At 36.3% G+C, this 24,294-nt stretch overlaps 1 protein-coding gene across 4 annotated transcripts in view; it reads right to left on the bottom strand.

Annotated features, from left to right (window-relative positions):
• The window catches only part of PTPRK (protein tyrosine phosphatase receptor type K), a 419,912-nt gene that overhangs the window by 166,974 nt on the left and 228,644 nt on the right, over positions 1–24,294 (bottom strand). For all 4 annotated transcript variants that reach the window (XM_063310171.1, XM_063310189.1, XM_063310180.1 and 1 more), the window contains exons 6-7: positions 19,487–19,661; positions 6,115–6,408 (exon numbers count right to left, since the gene is read on the bottom strand). In XM_063310171.1, coding sequence (XP_063166241.1) covers positions 6,115–6,408; positions 19,487–19,661 — 469 coding nt within the window. The remainder of the gene's footprint in view (positions 1–6,114; positions 6,409–19,486; positions 19,662–24,294) is intronic.

Here is a 24,294-nt window from a genome sequence, read left to right as displayed (position 1 = left end):
GGTATAAGTGTGCTCTGTGCTATGCACATTTTTATTCCATTTCCATACAAACATGCCAAGATGTCTTTTATATAATTCATTAGTAAATAGCATTTTTCTAAGGACACCAACGAAACCCAAGAAATAGATATGCATCTGTAGCAATAATGGACGGCCACTGAAATTTCTTCTTGCTTAGGTATGACCTTAATTTAATCACAATTAATAAAAATCACCCAGTTCTTTCAGTTTTTGTAAACTCAAACCATTCTGCTCATGTTATTTGACAATTCATCTTCAACTGAGAGATGTATATACTTTGAATTACAAGGTATATAAGTTTAGAATGAATTCTGGGGTCATGAACTGCAACTGGTTGCAAGACTTCAAGGAAATTTATTCTGTTGTCACTCATCTCATCACTTGCCCTGTATCCACAGTAAGCTATTTTTATTTAGTGGTAAAACAGAAAATTTGCAAAAAGTAGTCGAACAATTACTATTTTCTTTTGTAAGTTCTTTATGAGCATCAATTTAGAGGACCATAACAGGTTCTCCTTTGCCTTTCTATGTTTCTCTGTAGCTCTCTCAAGCCATCATGCAGTCTTCAAATCAGAATAACTTTCAATAGGCTTTTTCTGGTTGCTGTACCACTTGTGAGTAAACATATTTTCTCAGCCACTAGCAGCCTTTCCAATGAAATGGTAACAAGCTCTAAAAGTTGGTTCTCAGACTGATAAGAAATTCAGTATCCTTTCCAAAACAATCAACAGATGCAGTCTCCTTTTCATTCACAAGAGGCAAATGTCTTCCATTTTAAATAGAAAGCATGCAAGAAAAGGTAGCAGAAATGCCCTGCCCTAATTTGCCTATCTACAAATTTCTCATCGAAATTACAGTACTTGCTGCTATTGTAACCTTCCTTTTAATAAGAGCTCTGAGAGAATTGGTCATGGAATTAACTGTTTCCAGTCCAGGTGATTACAAAAGAAATCTGACATAAGCGAAGCAAAACACAGCATTTCCAAATTAACTATATTAAAATCAGGAGCACAGGGTATATCAGGCTGGATTAAAATGTTACTCTATTTGGCCAAATGTTGTTGGCGGAAAGTATTTTAGATAGGCTATATTAGATTGTTCAACATCACTTAGACCTGGTAAAATATTTAAATACATAGGTATACACACCTCAGGCAGAAGACCAGGGCATGACACCCCTTGAACATTTTCCTTATCAGACTCACTTGTATTGGACAATTTCTCACTCCCCCCCAAAAAAAACTTTGCTTAGCTGGACCTTTCTGAAGAATCTCCCCGTGTTTCTGTGACTTCAGAACTTCTTGGCTGCATTTATGGCATACTGGACTAAAGGTCTTAAAAAATGACCTTTTTGCTTAGGCAACATTAAGAAATGGAACAAAACACTTAGGCCTTCACATAGATCAACTTTTCCTATAAAACAATTCTTCCTTATCAGGTTTGCAAGCTGCAGCTCTGCTTCCCCCAGAATATGATTGCTCTCCCCACTTGTCTCCTTGTTGAACTAAAGCTCCTCCTCCTTATAGCAGTTGGCCTCATGGTTGGCTTCTCTTTCTCTCTTGCATCAGATCTATCTTGGATCCCATACCTCAAATACAACTAATATACATGGAATTCATCCTTAAAGTGCTTTGTCCTGCAACCAGGGAAATCCACCTCAGGCTACCTTTCCTTAAGAGGCCCAGTGAACATTGCCGAAGTCTAGAATAATGAAAGACTTTTTTAAAAATGAATTTGTGAAAAGTACTTTTTCTTCCAACCAACATGGCTCAGTCAAAGTGGAGAATGATGGCTGGATCACCATATAATGTAGATTAGGCTACCCAGGCCTTTGGTCTGATACAAGAGAGCTCCTCTTATGTTTTTATATACAGGAGCTAGCAGTGTTCCTTGATGAGCAATTGCTTTTCTTTTATGGGATGAAAAAGAACAAGCTCTCCTTGGAAGCAGATGAAGATGGGAATGTCCTCAGGCTGAAAATCCAAAAAGTATTATAGCTTGCATCTCCTTCTCATCTAAATTATGCCTGGGGCAGAACATCATTAAACACAGAGACAACTGTGAATGTACTTTCATCATGTATGTTAGGGCAGCTGCCTCAAAGCACAGAATTTTATACAGAATAAAAGAGGAAAACATTCACTCTTGTAAATGATTCACAAAACCATTTTCTGTTTCTTTAGCTGCAATACTGTTGATATAAACTTACTCGTAGACCTGGTAATCCTCAAGTTTCTACAATCCCTATGTCTTGGGTGGTAAATTTTCCTGTTACTTTGAAGCATCCTAGATCTTTCTTTGCTTATTAAATCTCATATAATGTTTGGTATCTGAATTTGGGAAAGGAGTGTATCAAGGTTGTACTTTTTTTTTTTAATCCATTCACTCATGTCCAATTCTCGGAGACTGCCTGGACAAGTCCCTGCAGTTTTCTTGGCAAGGTTTTTCAGAAGTGGTTTCCCATTGCCTGCTTCCTAGGGCTGAGAGAGAGTGGCTGGCCCAAGGTCACCCAGCTGGCTTTATGCTAAAAATACATCAGGAAAAATGCTGGATTAGAAGAAACAGAAATTGGAATTAAAATTGCTGGGAAGAACAACTACCACTTCAGATATGCTGATTATATCCCTTTGATGGCTTGAAGCAAAGATTTAAGGAATCTCTTATTAAAGGTGAAGGAAGATAGCACAAAAGCCAGTCTACTGCTCAATATTAAAACAAAAGCAAAAAAAAAATCCCTAAGTTTATATCAGCAATGCCAGCCCAATGCAAACAAGCAGAGAAGAAGTTGAAGCAGTAACAAGATTTTATCTTTCTGGATTCCAAAACTCACAGGGATGGTGACTATAGTCATGAAATAAGGAGGCATCTCCTACTTGGGAGAAAGACTATGACAAAACTAGATGAAGTATCAAAGTGCAAAGTTATCACATACTTTGAAGGCCATGATTTTCTGGTAGGAGCATATGGCTGGAACATCAGAAAGGCTGAATGAAGAGGAAAGGATACTTTTGAATTGCGGTGTTGGAAAAAGAAAATCTTAAGAGTACTTTGGACCACAAGAAGATCTATAGTACATGAAGCAAAATAAGACTCCTATTCAAAGCATTAATGACAAAGCCAAAATTTAAATATGAAGGCAAGAGTCAATGGAGAAGATCCTGATGTCTGGAAAAATCAACGGCAACAGAAAAAAAGGATGACAGAAGACATGATGGCTAAATACTATTATCGATGACACAAAAACTTAGAAGTGATCAAACAAGTAAACAACAACTTGATAGAACATCAAATCTGCTTTCTTAATTTCCAGTTCTAGAAAATGAAGATTGATTATTTAAATTTAAATTAAATTGATTTTAAATTAAGTGAAGTAGGTGGGATAGGATGGTTATTGAGTCCCTATGGCTTTGGCTTTTGTGATACATAATGTATCATCTGAGCAGCTATATATGTCATTTCCTTTTAAGTGTAAGCCATCCAGAGTTACTGAATAATAGGGTGGCCTTGAAACAATTAATTAATTAATTAACATTTGTCCTGACAGCATAATTCAAATAAAATGTTTTGTTTATTTCTAAATGTGTTTTGGATACAAAGTGAAAAAATGTCAATAACCACAGTTGACAGTATATTTTGAATTGGGCAACTATATTTACTAATAACTAGAAATTCTTTTAAATTATGGAGGTTGAAATCTAATTCAGCTATGGTTTCAAAGCTTAAAGGGACATGAAACCACTCAATACAGCTTCCTTAAGACTACATTCAGTTCTCCAAAATGTGTCTCTAATGCAATTTTGAAGTTCAAGATGATGTTCCAAGAATTAAGGCCCAGGTTTGGAACCAATATTTTAACATCATGGCTCAGAATCATGTTTGATCCTACAGGGCTGGTTATCTTTGCTTTGGCAGACAGCTACTAATCCTGTTGGTATCAAACTTGTATGGATGAATTATGTGGTCTCGGCCTGTTTCCTGAACATATATGCCAATTAACCTCATGAAGGTCAAATCAATGGTAGAGTAATAAATGTTGGACACTGATTGTCAGAATGATCTAACCACTGTTCCTGAATTTTATCACCAAATGTTAGACTGCTGCAAGCCCTCTGTGGTAGGATATTGACAAAGTCTAACCCTGAGTAAATATAGATAAGTTTTTCCTACAGCCCATTTTAATGTTTCTTCTTCTGCACTACTGGCAGGTAGATTTCATGAGATTCCTTCCCTTCAAAGACTTCCCTCATGGCTCTAGAGAAATAGAAACTCTTGCCCACATCTTCTTATGCTATCCATTATATGATATCTGGGACTCACCTTGCTTAAATTGTTTCTATAGTTGAGGGTCAAATATATAAATCTTATATTTATTATTTTTTAGGGATGTGAATTCTTCACTCATAGTGCTGGTCGCCAAATACCTTTACCAAGCCATGCAACTGCTCAAAAGTTTGACTCAGATGTGTTGTTCTATTGTTGTAGAACAATTTTGTTGGTAATGAGTTTGCTGTAGCAATTTATTTTCTTTTTCTTTTTTGTAATGCTCATCGAAGACCATAATAAAAAACATAATTTCATGTCATTTCAAAGCCAGTATGAAGTCTTATATATACCTCTTTCTTGATTTCCAGATCATGACCTTAGAGATAGAGCCAACATAGAGATTACAACTGAGCAAAATGGTGAAAACACTGAAAAAAGAGGAATCTACCTTTGTAAATCAAAATAAACAAAAAGGTGCTTTAATGAGTTGAAATATTAAAGCAGCAGCATCTTTCTTCAGGCTTTGAAAAAAACCTTGTTACAAATTGTTGTTACATTCATTCTCCCCTCAGTTCTAAAGTATCTCTTCTGCATCAAACCTGGCACATCCCAAATAAACACTAATTTATCCGAGTTACTGTAATTTAATTTATCTACTTAATGATATATGCTGCTCCACATACTGAAAAATACATACATGATTCATGTCAGCTGTTTTTAGCCTCCCAAAATCAAAATAAATGTTTCAAGACTTTTGTTTCAAAGTTACAATACATGCTGTTTCATTGCAACCATGAACAACCAGAACAAACTGGCTCTTTAGAACTGCTTTCTTTTATTCTGATAAAAGGTCTGCAGTATCTATATCCAAAGAGGGCAAAGGGGATTTAGTTCTGAAATAGTTATGGTGATTTTTCATAAATTTAATTCTTTATACAGAAGGGCAAAGTATATCTTTTATAAACTTTACATTTGTAGTGTCTTTGGTAAAGGACCTGGGGTCTAAAATGATAGGTGGCTATAAAATCCATCAAACTTCATCAATACTTGGCAATGGCAAAAAGGCAGATTTAACGAAGTGATAGAGGAAGGTATGAGAATAGGGTCCCCCCCCATTTTTCATGTGTTTTTTTTTTAAGTGTTAAAGAAATATCCCTCCCCCCCATGTTTCAAAATCACTTTCAGGTTTATACTGAGTAGGATTTAAAGTGGTAATCACTTTCTCTCTGATTTCAGCCAATCTCTCCCTCCCCTTCAGGATTCGGGAGAAATGTGTCATTCAATACTGAGAAACTAATTTTCTACAAGAAAGTAAAGACGGTTGTATAAGAACCCAAAACCCAATCCATTACAGATATTTACAGTTTTATAAAAGAAATAGAAATGCATTTACTATGCTACTTTTTCAATTGTTCATGTATTATCTCAGCAATCTTTTAAAATTGTATGTTAACTAAGTATTAAGTATAATGTACATCACCTTACTCTTCTGGTGGAAAGATATGATATATACCTAATGAATAAATAATAATCACAAATAGTACCTTCATATTATATGAAAAGTTGAGGAATATTGCCTTGCTGAAGCGATCCTTCAAGTTCTTTTGATTTAAATCTCAGGGGTTTTGGCTTATTCTTTAAATCTAAGCTTCAGCTTTTATGTCTCTGCTTTTAACTCTGTTATTAAAGAAAGGAGCCAATATACATTCAAAAATGTAGCATTTGATTTCTTAGTTACTACAATAGGAAGCTGATTCTGTAATACTATTTTACTGTAGGACTGTTTTATCACAGGAAAATATAGAACATTGACTGGAACAATATAAAATACCTGCACATTTGGTTCGGGTAATAAGCGGAGGGCCTGGCTGACCTGTGCCACCTTCTCCAGGCCTGGTTAGAAGAACACGAATCTCATACTCTGTGTCTGGGTCCAAATGCCACAGCTTATATGTTGGTGCATTGACGGCATGAGTTTCTGTCCAGGTCCCTGTTGTCATATGGTACTCCACCTCTTTTAGGATGATAGGTCCATCCCCGATAATAGAATTTGCATTCAACTGAATGAGCAGGTAAGTTGGTCCAACTCCAAGCAACTGTGGCGGTGCTATTGGTCGAGGAGGTTCTGTAAGACATAACAAAAGCAAATTGAGTCAGAAAGCTAATAAAACAATAAGATTATAGACAAAAATGAAGACAGAGGTCAGAATCTTAAAGACTGCACAATAATTATCACTCTAAGTAAATGGATGAATATTTAAACATACTTACAATGACTATTAGCCAATAATAGATAGGTATATATCTGTATGTGTGTATATAGATAAATTGAAAAGTCGAAGAAAAATAAAATACCATCTCTGAATTCCCGCCCATAAGTAGCAATATTCAAGAATGATTTATTAATGCAAAAATTAAGGAAAAACATAAATTCCTAAGTAAAATGAACCCAGTAAGAGGCTTCATTTTCATTTTCAGGTGGCTTATTTTGGCTAATTAATTTCAGTCAATTACACAAAAGACACAGCCAAGATAAATAGGGCTTTCACATTTGGATGGACTACAATAAAGCAACTCCAAAAACTGGAGAACTAAGAAAAAATGCCTATCCTACAACAGCTATTACAAACAATTTCCTGAGTGTGTTCATTCTCTTGGAAAAAAGGGAATGCCATGGAACATTAGGTAGCTGCTTTATTTTATGTGAAAATACCATGGAACATTAAATAGTTGCTTTCTACGATATTAAAAAAGGAGCTTCCAATGCTGCCTTGCAAAATCCACCATGTCAAAGTAAAGCATAAAATTAGATGCTTTCTCTTTCCTGTAGATTAGATTTCTCAAAGTTTCATAGCTGCCTGGCCACCATTTACACCGTGTGCTGTTTTAGAAAATGACAATTACAAGGAATGCATGTGTTTCCAGATGCAAACGTATTTTAACACCTAGGATATTATCTCTAGCATCCCAGACCATTTCAATGACAATTTTCTGCCACTATTGTGAACAAGACATTTTACTTGTTTGCTATCAGCATATAACTTTGTTTTTCTCTTTTTTTACTGAATCAAAATAACATCAAGACAAACATTAAGACAGAGTAAAAAAGGGAAATAAGTGAATAAAAAACAGAAGGATAAAAGAGAGAAAACACAGATGGGAATAGAACAGAAGTGTGTAGAGGCTGTGGGATCTGGATGGGGAGAAAAAGACTCAGACTCAAACTAGTAAGACCAAATAGCCATGGAATCTGGGTTCCGTTGGATCTGGAGATCTTCCATTGCTAGTTCTGGGTGGGGTTACATTCTCCAAACAGAATTGGTACGCAGGCTGGATATCCTCCTAGACTTTAGTTTCCTGCTCAAAGAACAGGTGACAGCCATGATTAGGAGGACTGTTGCATCAATTCATCTCCTGCACCACTTGTGCCCATTCCTGGATTGGAAGGTCCTACTCATGGTCATTCTTGCTTTAGTCACTTCACATCTGAATTACTGCAATCCGCTATGCATGGAATTGTGATGGTATGTGGGAAAGACCTTGGGATACTGCCATGGCTGTTATAGACTGGGGCTGGACAAAATGGATGAAGCCATAGAATCAATGGTTCAAGGTTTTAAAAAAATCATTGATGTGGTTTCCAAAGGCTGCCTGCTGCTCTTGTGTGTCCAGGCAAGCCTCAAAGGGAGCACTACGCAGCTATTGTTCTGGTAGCAATGAAAGTAGGGACCGTCCCATGTTATTACTGCAAGTTCAGTAAAGGGAGTTTCTGCTACACATGACTCCGGTAAATTCCTAGAGAACTATCTGCAATCCTTAGCAAAATATATGTAAAACATATTCCATCAATGATCGGATATCCAATTTTATGATATCCTCCATTCTTCCATTTACTGTATGGTACAAATTTAAGGGTATTTGAGGAATAGTATTTTTGCTGTTCATAATATTCGGGATAGAAAATAAAATAAATAAAACAAAAATTAAAACAATATAGCCAATTAATTATGGAAATGAATGTAATACTCAAATCCCTTTTCCAATAACAATTTTTCAAGAAATGTAATTTCATTTCTATCAAATACTTCAAAATATCTAAGGGCTGCAGAATGGAATGTTAATATATTTACGATATTGAATTGAAATTGAAGTCTTCTAACTGAAACAGCTATGTTTGTTTTAGGGGAGGAAACCAAATTGATCAGACATATATATAATTACTAAGAAACTAGTTGACAAATAATGGAATGTTTTTGTTTTAATCTTAACTTAACAGTGCAAAAGCCCTAACCCTTATTTAGTTTAGGAAGAATGAGAAGTCTTTGCCTCCAAAGGAAAAACAAATTGTGTCATTTCATAAGAAATTCAATGAAAGTAGGCAAAGACTTTATTGCAATGAAATACATGGATGCTTACATTTTGCTTTAGGCTTGGTGTTCTGGTTCGTTAGTATCATGAGAGCAATTATTAAATCCATATTATTAAAAGAACTAATGTTTTGATCAGACAGGTTAGGAAGGGGCACAGCCAATGGAGATAGATGAGGAATGAACTTGGCCTGGACAATAAGCATTACTGATTGATAAAAGCCAGCACGGTGTAGAGGTTAAGGTGATGGACTCAGAGTGGGGAGACCCAAGTTCTAGTCCTCCTCTAGCCCCAGAAGCTCACTGGATGCCTCTGGACCAATCACCCTCTCTCAGCCCAATTTTCCTTGTAAGGAAGAGGGAATATTGAGCTCTTGTACAAAAAAACAAAATAGAATTCACATAGGTGGGAGCAGAGCTCCTAAGCTTGCCTTTATGTCAAGGACTGTGGTCAAGGACATAAAGTGGTCAAGGACTGTGGGGTTTGTGTGTCTCTCTGGGTGTGAACGAGAGAGACAGAGAGATAATCTTCTCCTGTTTCATCCTCTTTCCAGCAGCCTCTCTGGCTTTCTAACACACCAATAATATCATGAGGGATTTCCTTCCATGGGCCTTTTTGCAGAACCAGAAGCAAGAGTGATGAAAAGAAGGGCAACACACAAACACACACATGCACGCACATGCACACAATAACAATACCATTCTCCACTGCCTAGCAACTTCATCAACTCAAAAATAACAGCCAAAGAAGGGAAACAACATAGGGAGAATCTATGGATTGATTACACATGTGTGGTCGTGTGGATGTATAGTAATAAAACTGGCTATGTCACCAGTTAGAATCTATATACTACTAAAACTCTTGTGTCTGTTTGCCCATTTGTAACCTTCAATTGGGTGAAACGGTGCATCGTAGGGCAACAATTTTTGAACCAAGGTACCTCAAATGGACTAACTTACAGAATGAATCCAAAATTTGGGACCCATTACTCCCATGGGATTGAAATTTGGCAAACTTGTGGCTGCTTCAGCACTGCTGTGCTGCTATGGTCAGCCATAGTCATGTGATTAAAATTTCCAATGCTCCCTGCCAGCTTCCCACAAGCAAAGTCAGTGGGAAAGCCAGCTGGAAGTTGCAAGTCCAAGGCCATTAGCTCCATTTTGCAAGCTTTTAGAAAAGTATGTAAAGTTTAGAAATTGGGTTTTTAAAAACTAAAATAATGATTCTTATGGGAAAAGCCATGCATTCACAAGCCTAATATATCACTGTATACAAGTTTTTTTTCTTTTGCTGAAAGCAAAGCATGTTTTAATATTGTATATAGATTTATTTTCAGGCTCTTGAAGACATTTATAAAGGGATACATTATAAAATCCCTTCGTGTACCCATAAATTACACATGATTTTAACCAGTTATCAAATTAAACAGTAATTGTTTTGCAGCATTATTAATATTCTTCATAACACAACGTACTGTCAGAGCTGGAGGTATGGTGCAACTAAGAATTCCCAAACTATACTAAATGACAACTGAAGCATGCTGTCCCAATGTACCAGATAAACTTTTTTGGTTACTTAATTAACTTTCCTCTTAATGATTCTCATTCCTTATTCTACAACTAGAGCAATCAAATATTCCCCAATTATCATTTTAATATTACAGAATTTACTTTTATGTTGCAAATAATCTGAAACATTTTGCATCAAAGTTAGTGGCTAAAGTACAGACTGCCTAAGTTGGTTTTATGTTGCGTTATTTTTCAGATGGCTAAATTACAATTTAAGGGTAGGTTTAAACAATGAGGAGAGAAGAGACTCAACCTCAACTTTTACTTTGTTATTCTAGGACTGATGGGTGTCACAAAAAAAAATCCATATTAATTTCTGAAATTACATTTGATCAGATGGAAACAAAGAGGGATATGAATGAATCACAAATCAAGCTACTAACCAAGAACATCAATATGGTACCTATGGTCAACATGTTTACAAATTTTCTTTCTTTAAAGGGACTTGTTGTACCTTGAAGAAATGTTGGGGAGAGTTAACTTAGCTTGTACATTGTAGGGTTAGAATTGACAAGCTTACAATGGAGGAAAAAGCTTAGTCAGTAGGAACTTGTAGAAACACTAATACGCCTTCATGATTTTGATAGGTCAGTGCAAAAAAAAATGCAATGTGGATTTTTGAGTTTGGCTTCCATTCTCTTTCACAGCAGAAGTGCTGGGCAATTCCCTTCATAAATAAGCACACTATCTGAAATTAGAATACAGGGCATGTGCTATGGTCTGTTAGCAGGCAAGTAATTCTTGACTTGGTCTTAATTATTCCCAAAACTCTTTTAAACTTTACAGATCTTGCTAATCTCACTTATAATCTTCGCAGATCTTCCAACCACTGATATTAACAGAACCTAGACAATAATGTAACAATGTTTCCTTTGATTTGTTTTAACAGATTCTTGTCCACCTATGTTAAAACAAACATTACTACACAGTCAACTACTCCTTGAAACAACAACGACAACCATCAAGGATCTAAATGGTAAGGAGGAGTTTGCCTTGCTAAAGACATTTAAACAAGCAGCATTGGTTCACAATACTATTAATTATATATCTAGAAACATTGTAATTATATATCTAGAAACATTGTGATAAAGTGAATTTGGTATAAAATCAAGGCCTATAAAAATAAAGCAATTCATCTACACTCATATATCAATAGAGACAAAGGACCAATTAAATAACAAACTAAATCAAATTGTAATATACTGCATAAGTTAGAGACTTCCAGTAGGTTATGGTAACAGTTAAGAGTTCAGGGTCTTTTTAATCATTGCACATTGTGCCATAATTCAGCTCAGTCACATATTTGCAATGCAGGCACTTGAGAGTAACGCACCCATGCTACATGTACTGTGCAAAAAGTATATGCAATGTTTCATCTTAGGAACTCAGTAATGCCTACTGACTAGAGTGCTGAAATATGAAGAACAATTTTACTTCGTAAACTGCCAACTTCTGCACACTGAATTTCACACCTGTACCCCCAAGGCATTTAATTCAGCTCATTTTGAAATACCACCATGATTATTTTAAGATTTGCCCCTAAACAATAAAAAAGCACAGTGCTTTACAAAATCATTACCAGCAATAATGAAAGACAAGGTTTGCTTTCTGTTCAAGGCACGTGTAACATTCATAGTCACTTTATGCCTGTTCTGAATAAACTCATCTACGTATGCGTATTAAAATTATTTACTAAGATCAGTGGTACATATGAGTAGATCTACCCTTTACAAATGAAAATTTAATATTGCACACTGTTTCCCTGATGTGGACATACGGATGTTTAGAGATGCACTATATCATTTATCACTGCCGTGAGATCGGTGTGCAGAGAGCATCCAGGTTGGCTGCAGAAAGGGCAGAGCAGCCCAAATGCCACATCACATTAAAACCTGGCATAAAACTCATTGTTGATAAAATATTGAATATGTATGATCACACAACTAGGGGTGGATGGGGGTGGGGGGAAAGCAGATTAAAATTGAATTTCTGGTCATTTTCCTCACCTGATATTGTATTGAGAATGTTGTATTTTTTAAAGATTTCCACTATTTGTATGTAATGGTGTGATATGAATGGCAAGGGATTACTGGGCTAGAAGTGCAATTATTCTGAAGCAAAAAGCTCACTGATGCCCCCTTGGATAAGCCACAGAAATCCCAGAATAGGGCCAACTGTCCAGCCTTCTTGTTAACCCATTCGCAGTAAGGAGGCCATATTCTGAAATACCTTTGCTCTTTCTATGTGATGATCATAGCCGTTCTATCTGTTCTTCTGTGGATTTTTCAGCAGGAACAACTCACTTTCTGACATTACCGGGGGGTGGGGGGGAGAGACTGCAATCTTCTAACTGGGCTGGCAAAAGGGGAGAAGAACAGAATATTCCAGAGAATTACCATCTTCGGTCTTGGATGGGGTTGCACTGCCCCAAAGAGACCTTGTGTGTAATCTGGGGGTTCTCCTGGACTCACAACTCCTGCTTGAAGAGGAGGTGGCAGTTGTGGCCAGGAAAGCCTTTGCACAACTGCATGTTATGCGCCAGCTATGCCCATTCCTGGACTAACATGCCCTTCTCACAGTCACCCATGCCCTACTCACCTCCCATTTGGACTACTGTAATGCACTCTACATGGGGCTGCCCTTGAAAAGTATCTGGAAGCTTCAGTTGCCTCAAAATGAAGCAGCCCACATAGTTTTGCGCAAGCCTAGATTTGTGCATGTGTCATCTTCTTTTGCAGGAGCTGCATTGGTTGCCGATTTGCTTCCAGGTCCAATTCAAGATGCTGGTTATCACCTTTAAAGCCCTACATGGCTTGGGGCCAGGTTATTTGCAGGACCGCCTTTCCCCAGCCACATCTACCAGGCCCACCAGAGAGGGGAGGCAGGGCATGCTGCAGGTCCCTTCACTTAGGCAGGTACATCTAGTGGGACCAAGGAAAAAGGCCTTCTCCGTGGGGGCTCCCTCCCTTTGGAACATCATTTCCCCAGATATAAGATTGGCCTCATCCTTGCTCCTTTTCAGGAAGGCCCTGAAGACGTGGTTTTGTCAGCAAGCCTGTGGATCCCAGGCTGCTTTGGAGCCAATCAAGTGGCTGATATGAATGTGTTTGCTGCTGCCGGGGGGAGGGGGGTGTCTATTGTGTTTTTATGGTTTTTACTTCTGTAAGCTTCCAGGAATCACCATGTGTGAGTTGACCGGCCTTATAAATCTGTTAGTTAATTAGTTAGTTAATTAATTAATTAAATATTGGTCTCCATCAGTGGTCCAATGCTGTTACCTTTGGGCATTCCTGGAGGGGGCAATGACAAAATGTGTGTTGTTATGTTGCAATACAAACTCTGCCCCCTTTTATATGTCTGTGGCAACATCACACTCAAGTGCATACTGGTCAGAGTGTGCAGTGTGATATCACAACAAATGTTTTGTCATTCTGATGGAATTGTGGCTTGCCATAGACACCCCTGGATAGAATGGAAAGCATGCTGGGAAGCATAAATCATTTTTAAAAGCCCATTAGAAAGCCTCCATCCAACCTTCCCTATAAATATAGGGCTATGACAGCTTTGACTGGGGAATGGGAGTCATAGTTCAAAATATCTTGAAGGTACCCTGTTGAGGAAGGCTTGAAGTATAAAACGGCTGCTTCCCAAACCAGCAAAAATGAATTATGGTATTGTGGTGGGTAGGATACCATTTACTTATTTTGTCTTCTGAAGCAACTTTTGCCCAACAAAGGAACAGCAATATACAAATAAGCAGCGTAAAATGCCTCTTCCCACCTTAGGGAACAAAAAGCAGCATGAATAGCTACTGGTATAAAAGAGAGGGCAATGCTGTATCTCTGCCTCTGCCTATTTACTTTTCATAGCCTGAGTGAGTGTTATTTGCCAAAGCATCTGCCCAAAATAATTGCTTTCCAATTATGCAAGTATTCAGAAATATTATAATACGCCTATGAAGTATAAGCAGAAGTTTGCTCTACTGTCTTCTTAAACCAATACAAGGGATTCTACTTCATTACAATTGCAGAACTGCTTCACATCCAGAAATGCAGATTACTTTTGATTACAAATTGGTGCAAATATTTTATTCTACTGTTAGACTTTGTTTTTATTGTCAGCATAAATGGATTGTTCAGTGCTAAGTATTTTACAGTCTAAAACTCTCATAATTCAAAGGAGTTGAATGATTAAAGATTCTATCCCCTACACATACCCCCACCCGAAAATAGGAACACCAACTAAAATAAACAAACCCTTTTTTTCTGGAACTAGGGCTAATATATTCTCTCTCACCACCCACCCTTCTTTCTCTCTATATAGATTTAGTTCTTGATCTCTCTCTCAAGAGTATGTCTATATCTATGTGTGCATGTGAGTGTGTGTGTGAGAGAGAGAGGAGAGAGAGAGAGAGAGATTGGAATAGAATACAAGGTCCCTTATTTTAGGTGGTATACAGTATACAGTAGCTATATTCATCATGAGTTAGAAAGAAGTCATCATCCATACCAGCTGCCCTGAATATAGTACTGCATAGGATTGTATATTACCATCAACACAATTTGTGTTAATCCTAACTGGGTTAGGTTAATCCTAACCCAGCCTCTGAAATCAGGATTACTTCACTGCCAATATTTTACCCTTAACACCAGCAAACAAGATATCTGCACTAGACCTCTGGGTATAATTAATTGGGTATAATAAATAACTGAGCAGCTGAAACTGAACCTAGAAAGCATCTCAAATAGCCCATCAATGTGCTATTTTATAGGTAACTTTATCAGGGTCACGATTAGTCATTTCCTGTGAATGATTAAAGAACCAAGTTCTTTCAAAATCTTTGAAAGATCCGTTCTGGCTGAGCCTTGTGCCCTCTCTTTCAAAATTATTCTCAAACAGCACAAGTGCCCAGATGACTGAAGGTCTCTATCACAAATCACTTCATTTCAACCTAGAGGGAAAAAATAATTATAACTGCAGAAATGATATGAGCCACATTTTAGATATAATACCCAATTATCCATTTCATTTTCATTTATGCATGCTAGGTGAGATCATTTATCATGTTTCATGAGAATGTCCAGGAAGCACACACAGACAGCTTCGAGAGGTAACAAATTACTTGCCGTATTAACATAAGCTTACAAGATCCCACCAACAAGTACCGTGCATAAACATAATTACATTTACAATGAGCAGAAATGTTAGAGATGTAAAAATGATGGTTTCATAACTGAACATCCTGGTTTGCTTCCTTAAGTACAGTAATTTAGATCCAGTAAGCAAGAATTACTGTGTTGCCCTAACACCAGCCAGTTGTCACTGCATGACTCTGAATCTGGAGATGAATCTTTTTTCATCAAGTCTTATTGCTTCTTGCCACCAAGTCATCCATCATGTTTCTGAGACAGCTTGGAATGATAGTGCTGGACCCTCACATTACTGCTCCTTGAACTCCATCTCATCCATCTTTTGCATCATGCCTGATCTGCAGCAAAGTATCATCTCCCTGCTGCAAAACCAGGTGTGAACCCAATCATGCCTCTAACCTAGAGTGCCATTCTAATAGTAATTGATTTTTTTTTTAGAGCTACACTCAGAACTTGGAAATCCCGTCTATGGGAATTCAGAAAAGGAGATGATAAAAAATGCAATTGCTTCAGAGAATTCAGGTCTATTTATTTATTTGCCTCTCTTACACCTTCTTTAAATATAAATGTTACTGGTGTCTGTTTTGGATTGGTCCCAGATATGCCCACACAAGGAAAACTGCAAACACACTGTGTACATAGAAACACAGTATTATTTTAGGGACTCTTCAAATTGTTACTAATTGAACAGAATACCTTTAGATATTTAAATGAATATATTTAATGTATACTCATCCTGTGCACCAAAAAGAGGAACTTATTATTAACCCCCAGTTCATCATTCAAATAAAGTCTGTTTCAAAATCTCAACAGACAATAAACCATCCAAGATTAAGTACAGTAATTCAGTTTTATCTGAATACAGCTATAAAGTTTAATAAATCAAAATGATCAAAATGCCCCAGTGGCAGATTGGGATTCTGTTTCCAATTCAAATTCTCTTTAATATATGGCTTCACTGACATCTTGCATTTTCTCACATCTAGGCTGAATTCCAAATGGCTTCCTTTTTTTGCTGTTACCAAGCATTGGGCAACCAATCTAGTCATCCAATCACTTCTCAGCAATCCCACACAACCCTTGAGAGATGTCAGACTTGGTAGATTTTTCTTTTGTACTCATCAGTGAATGTCAGATAAGAATCAAATATTATGAAGGCCTCCCTTCTGTACTGATTAGGACAGAATATTCTGATTCTATATTTCTGCCCAAGGATTTCTTTTTATACAATATTAACAACAGAAAAGTGTTTGAAGGGCTAATTAAGAACTAATTATCTGGAGATAAAACCAGGATTTAATTCTGTTTTAGAATATCTATAAACATAGTTTATTTTCTTGTCCAATACATACAACCTGAGCAGAGTATTAATACAGCCAGTATGCCATTTTAACTAGAAAAAATCCTTCTCATGAAAACCTTCATTTAGGACATATTTATATTAGATTTTAAAATAACATCTGGGATGATCAACCAACAAATATATATGGCATTGGGTCCTTGAGGATGACAAATTACTTTCTACAGTATCAGTATCCAAACTCTTTGTAACTCTAGAAAAGACAAGAATCTGAACCTGAGACAATGAATTCTTGATTCAGTGAGAATTATTAAAGTAACCTCTCCATTTGGGGATTACTTTTGTGGCCAATACAATAGGACAGAACTAAGCAACTATAGTGGTAGAAATTGTTTTTATTATTAATATCTGTCCCAAATGTTTCCCCCATTGCTATTAATCATTACTAGTATATCTGTTACTATCACAGAGCATTTGGAGGAAGAAGACGATCCATCTTTTGATTAATTTAGAAATAAGTTTACCATAATGCATCGTGAATATTAAAACAGAGAAAGTAGACCCAGACTCATAGATCTGAATCACATATACATGATTGTTTCTAAAGTCTATCTTCTGATACTTGAGTAAAAGCTGGCAGGACAGATAAGGAGCAGGACAACTTAAGCAGAAGTAAATTAATAAAACACATTCAATTTTATATTTTGCCCTTTTCAGAAATTTATTAAATGTGAATAATTTGACTACGCATATAATATTTGATGTTTTCTTCACAAAACGTTAGAATTGATAGAAACCTCACTGCCTCTACTCTTCATAATTTCCATGCTTTTCCAAAACATCAGCATCTGTTACTCAAACCTGTAGAATTTATTTTAAAATATACCCCATTTTGGATTCAAAAATTAGTCTTATAAAGATAGTGCTTAAAAATGTAATACTGTATATAACGTTAAAATATTAAAGAAAATAAAAGTAATTAAATATGTAAAGAAATATTAGGAGATCTTTTCAATCATATTTTTATTAATTAACAAGAAAAAATTATCTTGAGGAAAAATGGTGTCTGGCACCTGTTCATATCAATGCTCAAGAATTTAATCCACAATTTGTAAGCACTGCTTTATTGACATGGCACATTTTTAGGAAACATACCAAAGATATGTGGTATGAGGTAGTGGTTAAGGGCCTGGACTTGGAATGGGGAGGTCCAGGTTCCCATCAGCCATGGGAGCTCACTGAGGGACTTTGGGCCAGACATTCTCTCTTAGCCTATCCTAATTCACAGGGATATTGTTGTAGGGAGGAAAGTAATGGAGATCCTCTTGTAAGCTCCCTTGAGCAGCAAGAAGTACTGTATGTCAGGATATAAATTAAATAAATAAATAAACTCAACTGTGAAGGTGCAACTTCATATAGCATTTAGCAACTTCCTGGAGAAATAAAAAGAACATAATTTAATTTGTACTGTTGTCCATTAAACTAAAGTTTGGGCTTTATTCCACCATTTTCTGGTGGACTTCACCTCTTAGAGCTACTGCCCCTGAAATGGACAACACGGAACAACATGAATGCAAGTTAGCCACCTCTGTTTTGTTTTCTGACACGTATGATTTCTAAGTTATAAATGTAAAAATATATAAAGTAAATTCTCTTTCAATTATATATTTTTATTCTAACATTCTACCCTGATTATTTTCCATCTTCCTGCTGGCTTACCAATATTAGGTATTAAACTACATCCTTTGAACATATACTCCTGGCAATAGAACAAAGCCAATTTTAATCTAGTTTATCAACAGCTGTTCTTATTCATCTCCCATTGATTAAAAACTAGTAGTGTCAAGATTTGTCTTCTACAGGTTGAAGAAAGTCTCATTAGTCAAAATGATATAGAAGCAATACTCAAGACATGACAAAGTAAATTGTATTTCATCATATCGTGTTTTTCTCCCTGCAGTTGCGGGATCACATAGATCGCGATTCATCAGCATGAGAACTCAGCACTGGAATTTCCATTTGTTCCAAATAGCAACAGAAAGGCCTTAAGCATGCCCTGTCACTTTGGGTTTAGAGAGGAACGCACCAATAAACTCTTACCCCTAGTCATCTTTGACTATGGGCAACACTATGCCAGCTTTTATTAAAGGCAATTCATATCACTGGCCCAAAAATTTCCTTTAAAATTACCATCTTTTGTGTCCATGGAATAGGATGTTGGCTTTAAAGTGCCATTAAGATATAGGTCCTGTCACTGTACTTAATTTTCTGCACAGTTTTAACACCGGGGTAGCTTTTTCCCCAGGGTATATTTTTGACTAATGAGGCTTGTTCGATGGTTAACAAAACAAACAAGAAGAAAACATTGTTACTGGGCACTGCTTCTGAAATAATATCGTAAGCACAGGACTCTACATACCCAAGCTATGAACGCATACCCTCAGGATTTTAGATACAGAATTTTAAAAAGAGGGCACGTTTAGCAATTATTTCCCATTCATTTTTATCTACAATCCAGCATAAGAATTTCCTATATATCTGTGAGGTTTATAATCGCGTGACATACTAGTTAAGGTGTTGGACTAGCACCACGCCAATGAAGGTTCAAGTGCACCCTCTTGGGTGGAAGTTCACTGGTTGCCTTTGAGCCAGTTGCTCTGTCTCAGTCCAAGCTCTTTGCAAGGCTTTGTTGTGGGGAAAAACGGGAGGAGCTGTTTTCAGCTTCTGAAGGAAAGGTGGGATATAAAGCGATCAAACAAATTAATAATGACAAAATATAAAGGGCTTGTGTCTGAGAAATCTAAGAGAAACCCTTACCTCGAACAATAAGTTGAGCAAAGTTAGAAACTCCAGATCCTCTTTCAGACTGAGTAACACAACGATATAAATCCTGATCTGTTTTTGTTACTTCCTGAAGCTTAAAGGTAGCAGCAAAACGTCTGTGATTTATGTTTTTTGTTTGGGCCACTGGAATGTCTTCTCCATTGCGCCTCTGAAAACAATGAAACCCAATGTTAAAAAGGCTGGATGATGTCAACATCTTGTATCTGATCAGCACAGTTAAATACAATAATAAAAATTACTGTATAGCTAATTCCATTCATCGAAATATAGCTTCACAACTTTTAAAAAAATACTTCATGAGCTTGTATTTTGTTTGTTTACCTGTTATTTTAAAATCTGCCTTTTCTGAGGAAGACTGGCAAGCATTAAACACTATATAAATAATTGCGCTTTAATCACTTTCAGTCCAGTTCTAAATGAATCAAAGTAAGTATTTTCTCAAGACAGTAGTGATGGGGGTGGGGTTTGCTCACATCAGCTAACATCTCTCTCCCCTGTTCAGAATTTATGCAAACTAATCTCACAGATGTTTTGTATGTCACCTGTAAACCTAACACAGTGCTGTTTTTAAGATAGTGGAATTACTGTAAGAAAGAAGGATGGCCCGCTGCAGAATGGAAATTCGTCTTGGTTCATTCTGAGCACAACACCACAATCAGCATACCAAAGAATCTTCTCTGAAAGGCCAGAAAATACTGCTTAAAGCGGGGTTCCGAAACAGCTTCCTTTAAGTGGATCAGGACACTGTGCTTGATAGCTTTGAGGATGTCCAGTGTCATGCCTTGAGCATCATGGCCCATGACCTTCTTGATAGCATCAATGCTACTCCCAAATTAAATGAAAATCTTTGGATTAATTAATTAAATTAATTAATTTAATGAAATTTAAAATTAATTTAATGAAATTAAATAGTTTGAGTTCACCAAATCTCAAAAGATACCAGTGTTTCCTCCTGAAATCTCAAAAGATTTGGGCAATAATATCAAAATCAATCAATCAATCTACCTATCTATCTGATTTTCATTAGCGTAATACAAACTAATGCAAACTAAACTCAGAGAGGAAAAAACAAAATAGAGTAAAAAGTACAAAGAAATAAAAAGTAAAAAAGAAGACAGAAAAGAGAAAGGAAAGAGTGAAATAAAGAAAAAAAAAGAAATATATAAAGAAGTGACTTTCAATCTTTATCACAAGAAGTATAAACACGTTTGGTAGCTCTTCACCCCCTGTAAGATTACAAACAGATATATCTTCTTCTCATAAATCTGTAAAGGGTTACCAGAATTTCATAAAAACATATCTTATTTTAACCTTGATCAAATAAATCAACATTGTATTCTTTCCTTCTACCTCTGAAAATCTGAATCTTTAATTCATTCAAATATTGTTGTAGGATTTGATCTCTCTTCATCTTTGTCCCATCGCATAGGCTTCATCGAGGCTTTAACAAGCCTTTTTTGTAAATCCAATAAAAATACATTGTCCAGGTCATTCTCTTGGTTTATCATTTGCATTTCCCATTTAATTTTTAAAACTACAGCCAGCTTCTTTTATATATCTGGTAAATGACCTTATCCAGGTCATCCTCTTGGCCTGCCATTTGTATTTTCACTTTAAATACCTTCTCTATCTTGTAATCCACACTTTTAAAAAAAAAAATTGAATTATCTGATTCCACTATTTCTGCGTCAAGATTTGTTTCACATCTGTCATTCCTTCATTAACATCCTTTAAACATAGTCTATCCATAGAATCACATGCCATTACTGATATTGTTGATATTGTAGCTACTAATTTCTGGCTCCATTCTTTGTAGATCTCCTTTAATATTTCAAATGTTATAGTGTTTTGTGCGTATTTTGTAAATCCCAATCTGAGTCCAAATCAAAGGCAGGTTTTCCTTTTCCTTTTTGCCTGGAATCTTTAGTCCCCTCTAGTATCCAATTTAAAACATAAGATCTCTAATCTCTGTTACGACTTACAGTAGACAAAATAATTCTACTTCCCATGAAAAGCTGTTTATTTTATATAGTTAGTTCCAAAATCTTATAGTAAAAGTTTCAATATTCAATATTCCAAATTTGTCTGGTCCCTTAATTTGTTTATAACTTTGGTTTAAAATCTTATTTAGATTTTTGCCATTTATTTCAAATTCTTTAAGTCCTTAAACTTAAAATTTTTCTTTTGTTCAGAAATGAAGATTTCTGAACACCACATGACTTTCCAAACCTGTCATTCCTAAGATTTCTTAAGCCTTAAATGTAGTTAAATAGGCAATTCCCAAAAACAATTAGAAGCAAGGTTAGTGAACTTAGTGTACTTTAAAAAGTTTCACCACGGTTGTGAGCTTGATGATTTGTCTCCCGGTACTCAAACCCATGGGAGACTGCTGTCCTGCCGTCTCCTCATTGGGTGTAGCCATCCGGAGCACATGTGGGCAATCTCCTGTCCTTATCCAGAGAGGTTCTGAAGAACCAGTCTACCAGTCTACACAACGGTCCTTTGGTCTTTGCTGCGGTCATCATCTCCACTCTCCACGGAGTTGTGTTTAGCTTGTCATGCCTCCACTGGAAGTTGGATCACAATAATGTCAAAATATTCTAAGATTTCCAGTGGGACTGCAGCAGACCATCTGATGACAAGGTGATATTTCAGACTGTCCCTTCATGGATGTTCTTTTCCCCCCTGGAAGGGACTGCTTTGGTTTGAAAATGTGTGCATGGAGGGCCTCTGGAAGGCAAATCACTTCTATTTCCACCTTTAAACCTACTCAAACTCCCAAAATGTGATGAAATTGCACTACCACAATGTGATCATTTTGCTGTCAAACTTCCAACAGTCTGCAGGTTGCCTAGTCTTGTCTTACATGATAACAGAGATAATGGCTTATCACTGTATTATGGGTTTTCTTTGTTCTTCACTGACAACTACTTCAATTGCAAGGCAACTTGAAAAGCAATGTCATAAAATGTACTGTGAACAGAGAGAAGCAGATGAGGGACTACTAATATTAGGCCACTAGATATAAGTTACATTACTTATAGTTTGATGAAAACAGCTAGCTAAAATGAATTAATTGATAAAATATAGAGAAAGAAAATCCAGTAAGGATAATAAGGAGAGCAATTAAAAACGTTACCACTAATAACACAATGTTTTTATACACTGACAGATCTATAGTGAGAGAACACTACAATCTGGATTGCCGCAAGTAAAAAATATATATGTATTACAGATTTCCTGTTGCTAGACAAGAAAGATGAGATAAGGCTTCCCTTTCATACCAGCAATATTCCCAATAACCCTACTCAAGTTCACCCATTTCCCACTATTAGTAGGAAACTAGAAATATGTTCCCCATCAGCTGGTCAGAGGAAAAGGAAGAAAAGCCTTTTGCACCATAGCGCTTAATTTTTTTTGGGGGGGGGATAATTTATAGAAAATGTTATTTATGGAGAAATATCAGAAACATCTTCTAAAACAGAAAGTCTGAGAAAATCAATACTTAACTAAAAAGTAACAAATATCTGAATATTCAGATAGTCACATTCTAAAGTATTGATTACAAATATGTGAAACATTACTCTCAGCTGCACAATTATCATGTCAAGATCCTTACGAACAAGGCACAATATTAAACCTACTTAAACTGTAGCTTAAAATACTAGCTTGCTCCAATAAAGGTACATAGTTTGTTCATGCCAAAATAGAAAGAAGGTGCATGTACAAGCCAAATGTCTGGTATTATCTATAACTTTAAGTGTGATTGATTGATGATTGATTGCGAACTGATGTGTTTTAAGCTTTTCACCATAAAACTTGGAAGGGAGAATCCCACGTTATTAAAGCAGATGCAATAATCTGAATGTGGCTAGTGGGTTTCATGGAAAGCAACAGCTACCGTAGTGGTTGATCAGTGGTAGAAGAATGGGATCATAACACATTATACTTGAACAATGATGTGTCCTACAGGTTGTAGTTAGTGAAGAAATGGCTAGTAAATTTCCCTAAGCCATACTGCAAGAGTCAAACATGAACAGCATTTAGGCAGCCCCAGAGAGAATCTATATTGCTTATGTGACTTACAGAAGAGTTGCAAATTAAAGAGCCAGGGGAAATGATCTTTCTGAAAGAGAAGCTCTCTTCTAAACTAAATGACAGAAATGGCTTCACTAGACAGAATGCGGAGTGACAAGAAAAATTTAATCTACTAACTCACATGTTCTAAACTGAACCTCTGGAAAAATCTCAAGTAAATTAAAATAAAGAATAAAACTGCAGCATTGGTGTCCAATGCTAATACAATATAGCACCTGCAAGACATTATTCTAATGTGAGTCAGTTTATAAAAAATATTGTAGCTAACAATATACATCTTTTCTTTGTTATGCTGAGCTTAAAATCTCTTTCTATGTATATTATGCCTTTTCACAGCTTACAAGACCGTCCATGTATTTGTTGTTGGGCAATAAATGACTTGCAGCTTTAATGTGAAAATTTGTCTGTCTGTCTGTCTGTCTGTCTGTCTATCTATCTATCAAATTTGTCACCCCCCCCATCTCCTCCCACCAGAGGGACCTGTCACTGGGCAGTGACAAGTAAGATACCCAAGTATCCACTTGGTTATTTTATTTATTTTATTATTTTATTTATTAGATTTATATAGCTGCCCATCTCACGAGAAGCAACTCCGGGAAGTGTACAATAATCAATTAAAAAAAAACAGTACATATATAAAAACAGGCATTTAAAAATATAAAAATAACATCAAAATAAACATT

Source organism: Candoia aspera, chromosome 1, assembly GCF_035149785.1.
Source record: "Candoia aspera isolate rCanAsp1 chromosome 1, rCanAsp1.hap2, whole genome shotgun sequence".
NCBI classification, from domain to species: domain Eukaryota; kingdom Metazoa; phylum Chordata; class Lepidosauria; order Squamata; family Boidae; genus Candoia; species Candoia aspera.
The sequence above is the reverse complement of the archived record's forward strand: the minus strand, read 5'-3'. Positions and strand labels throughout refer to the sequence as shown.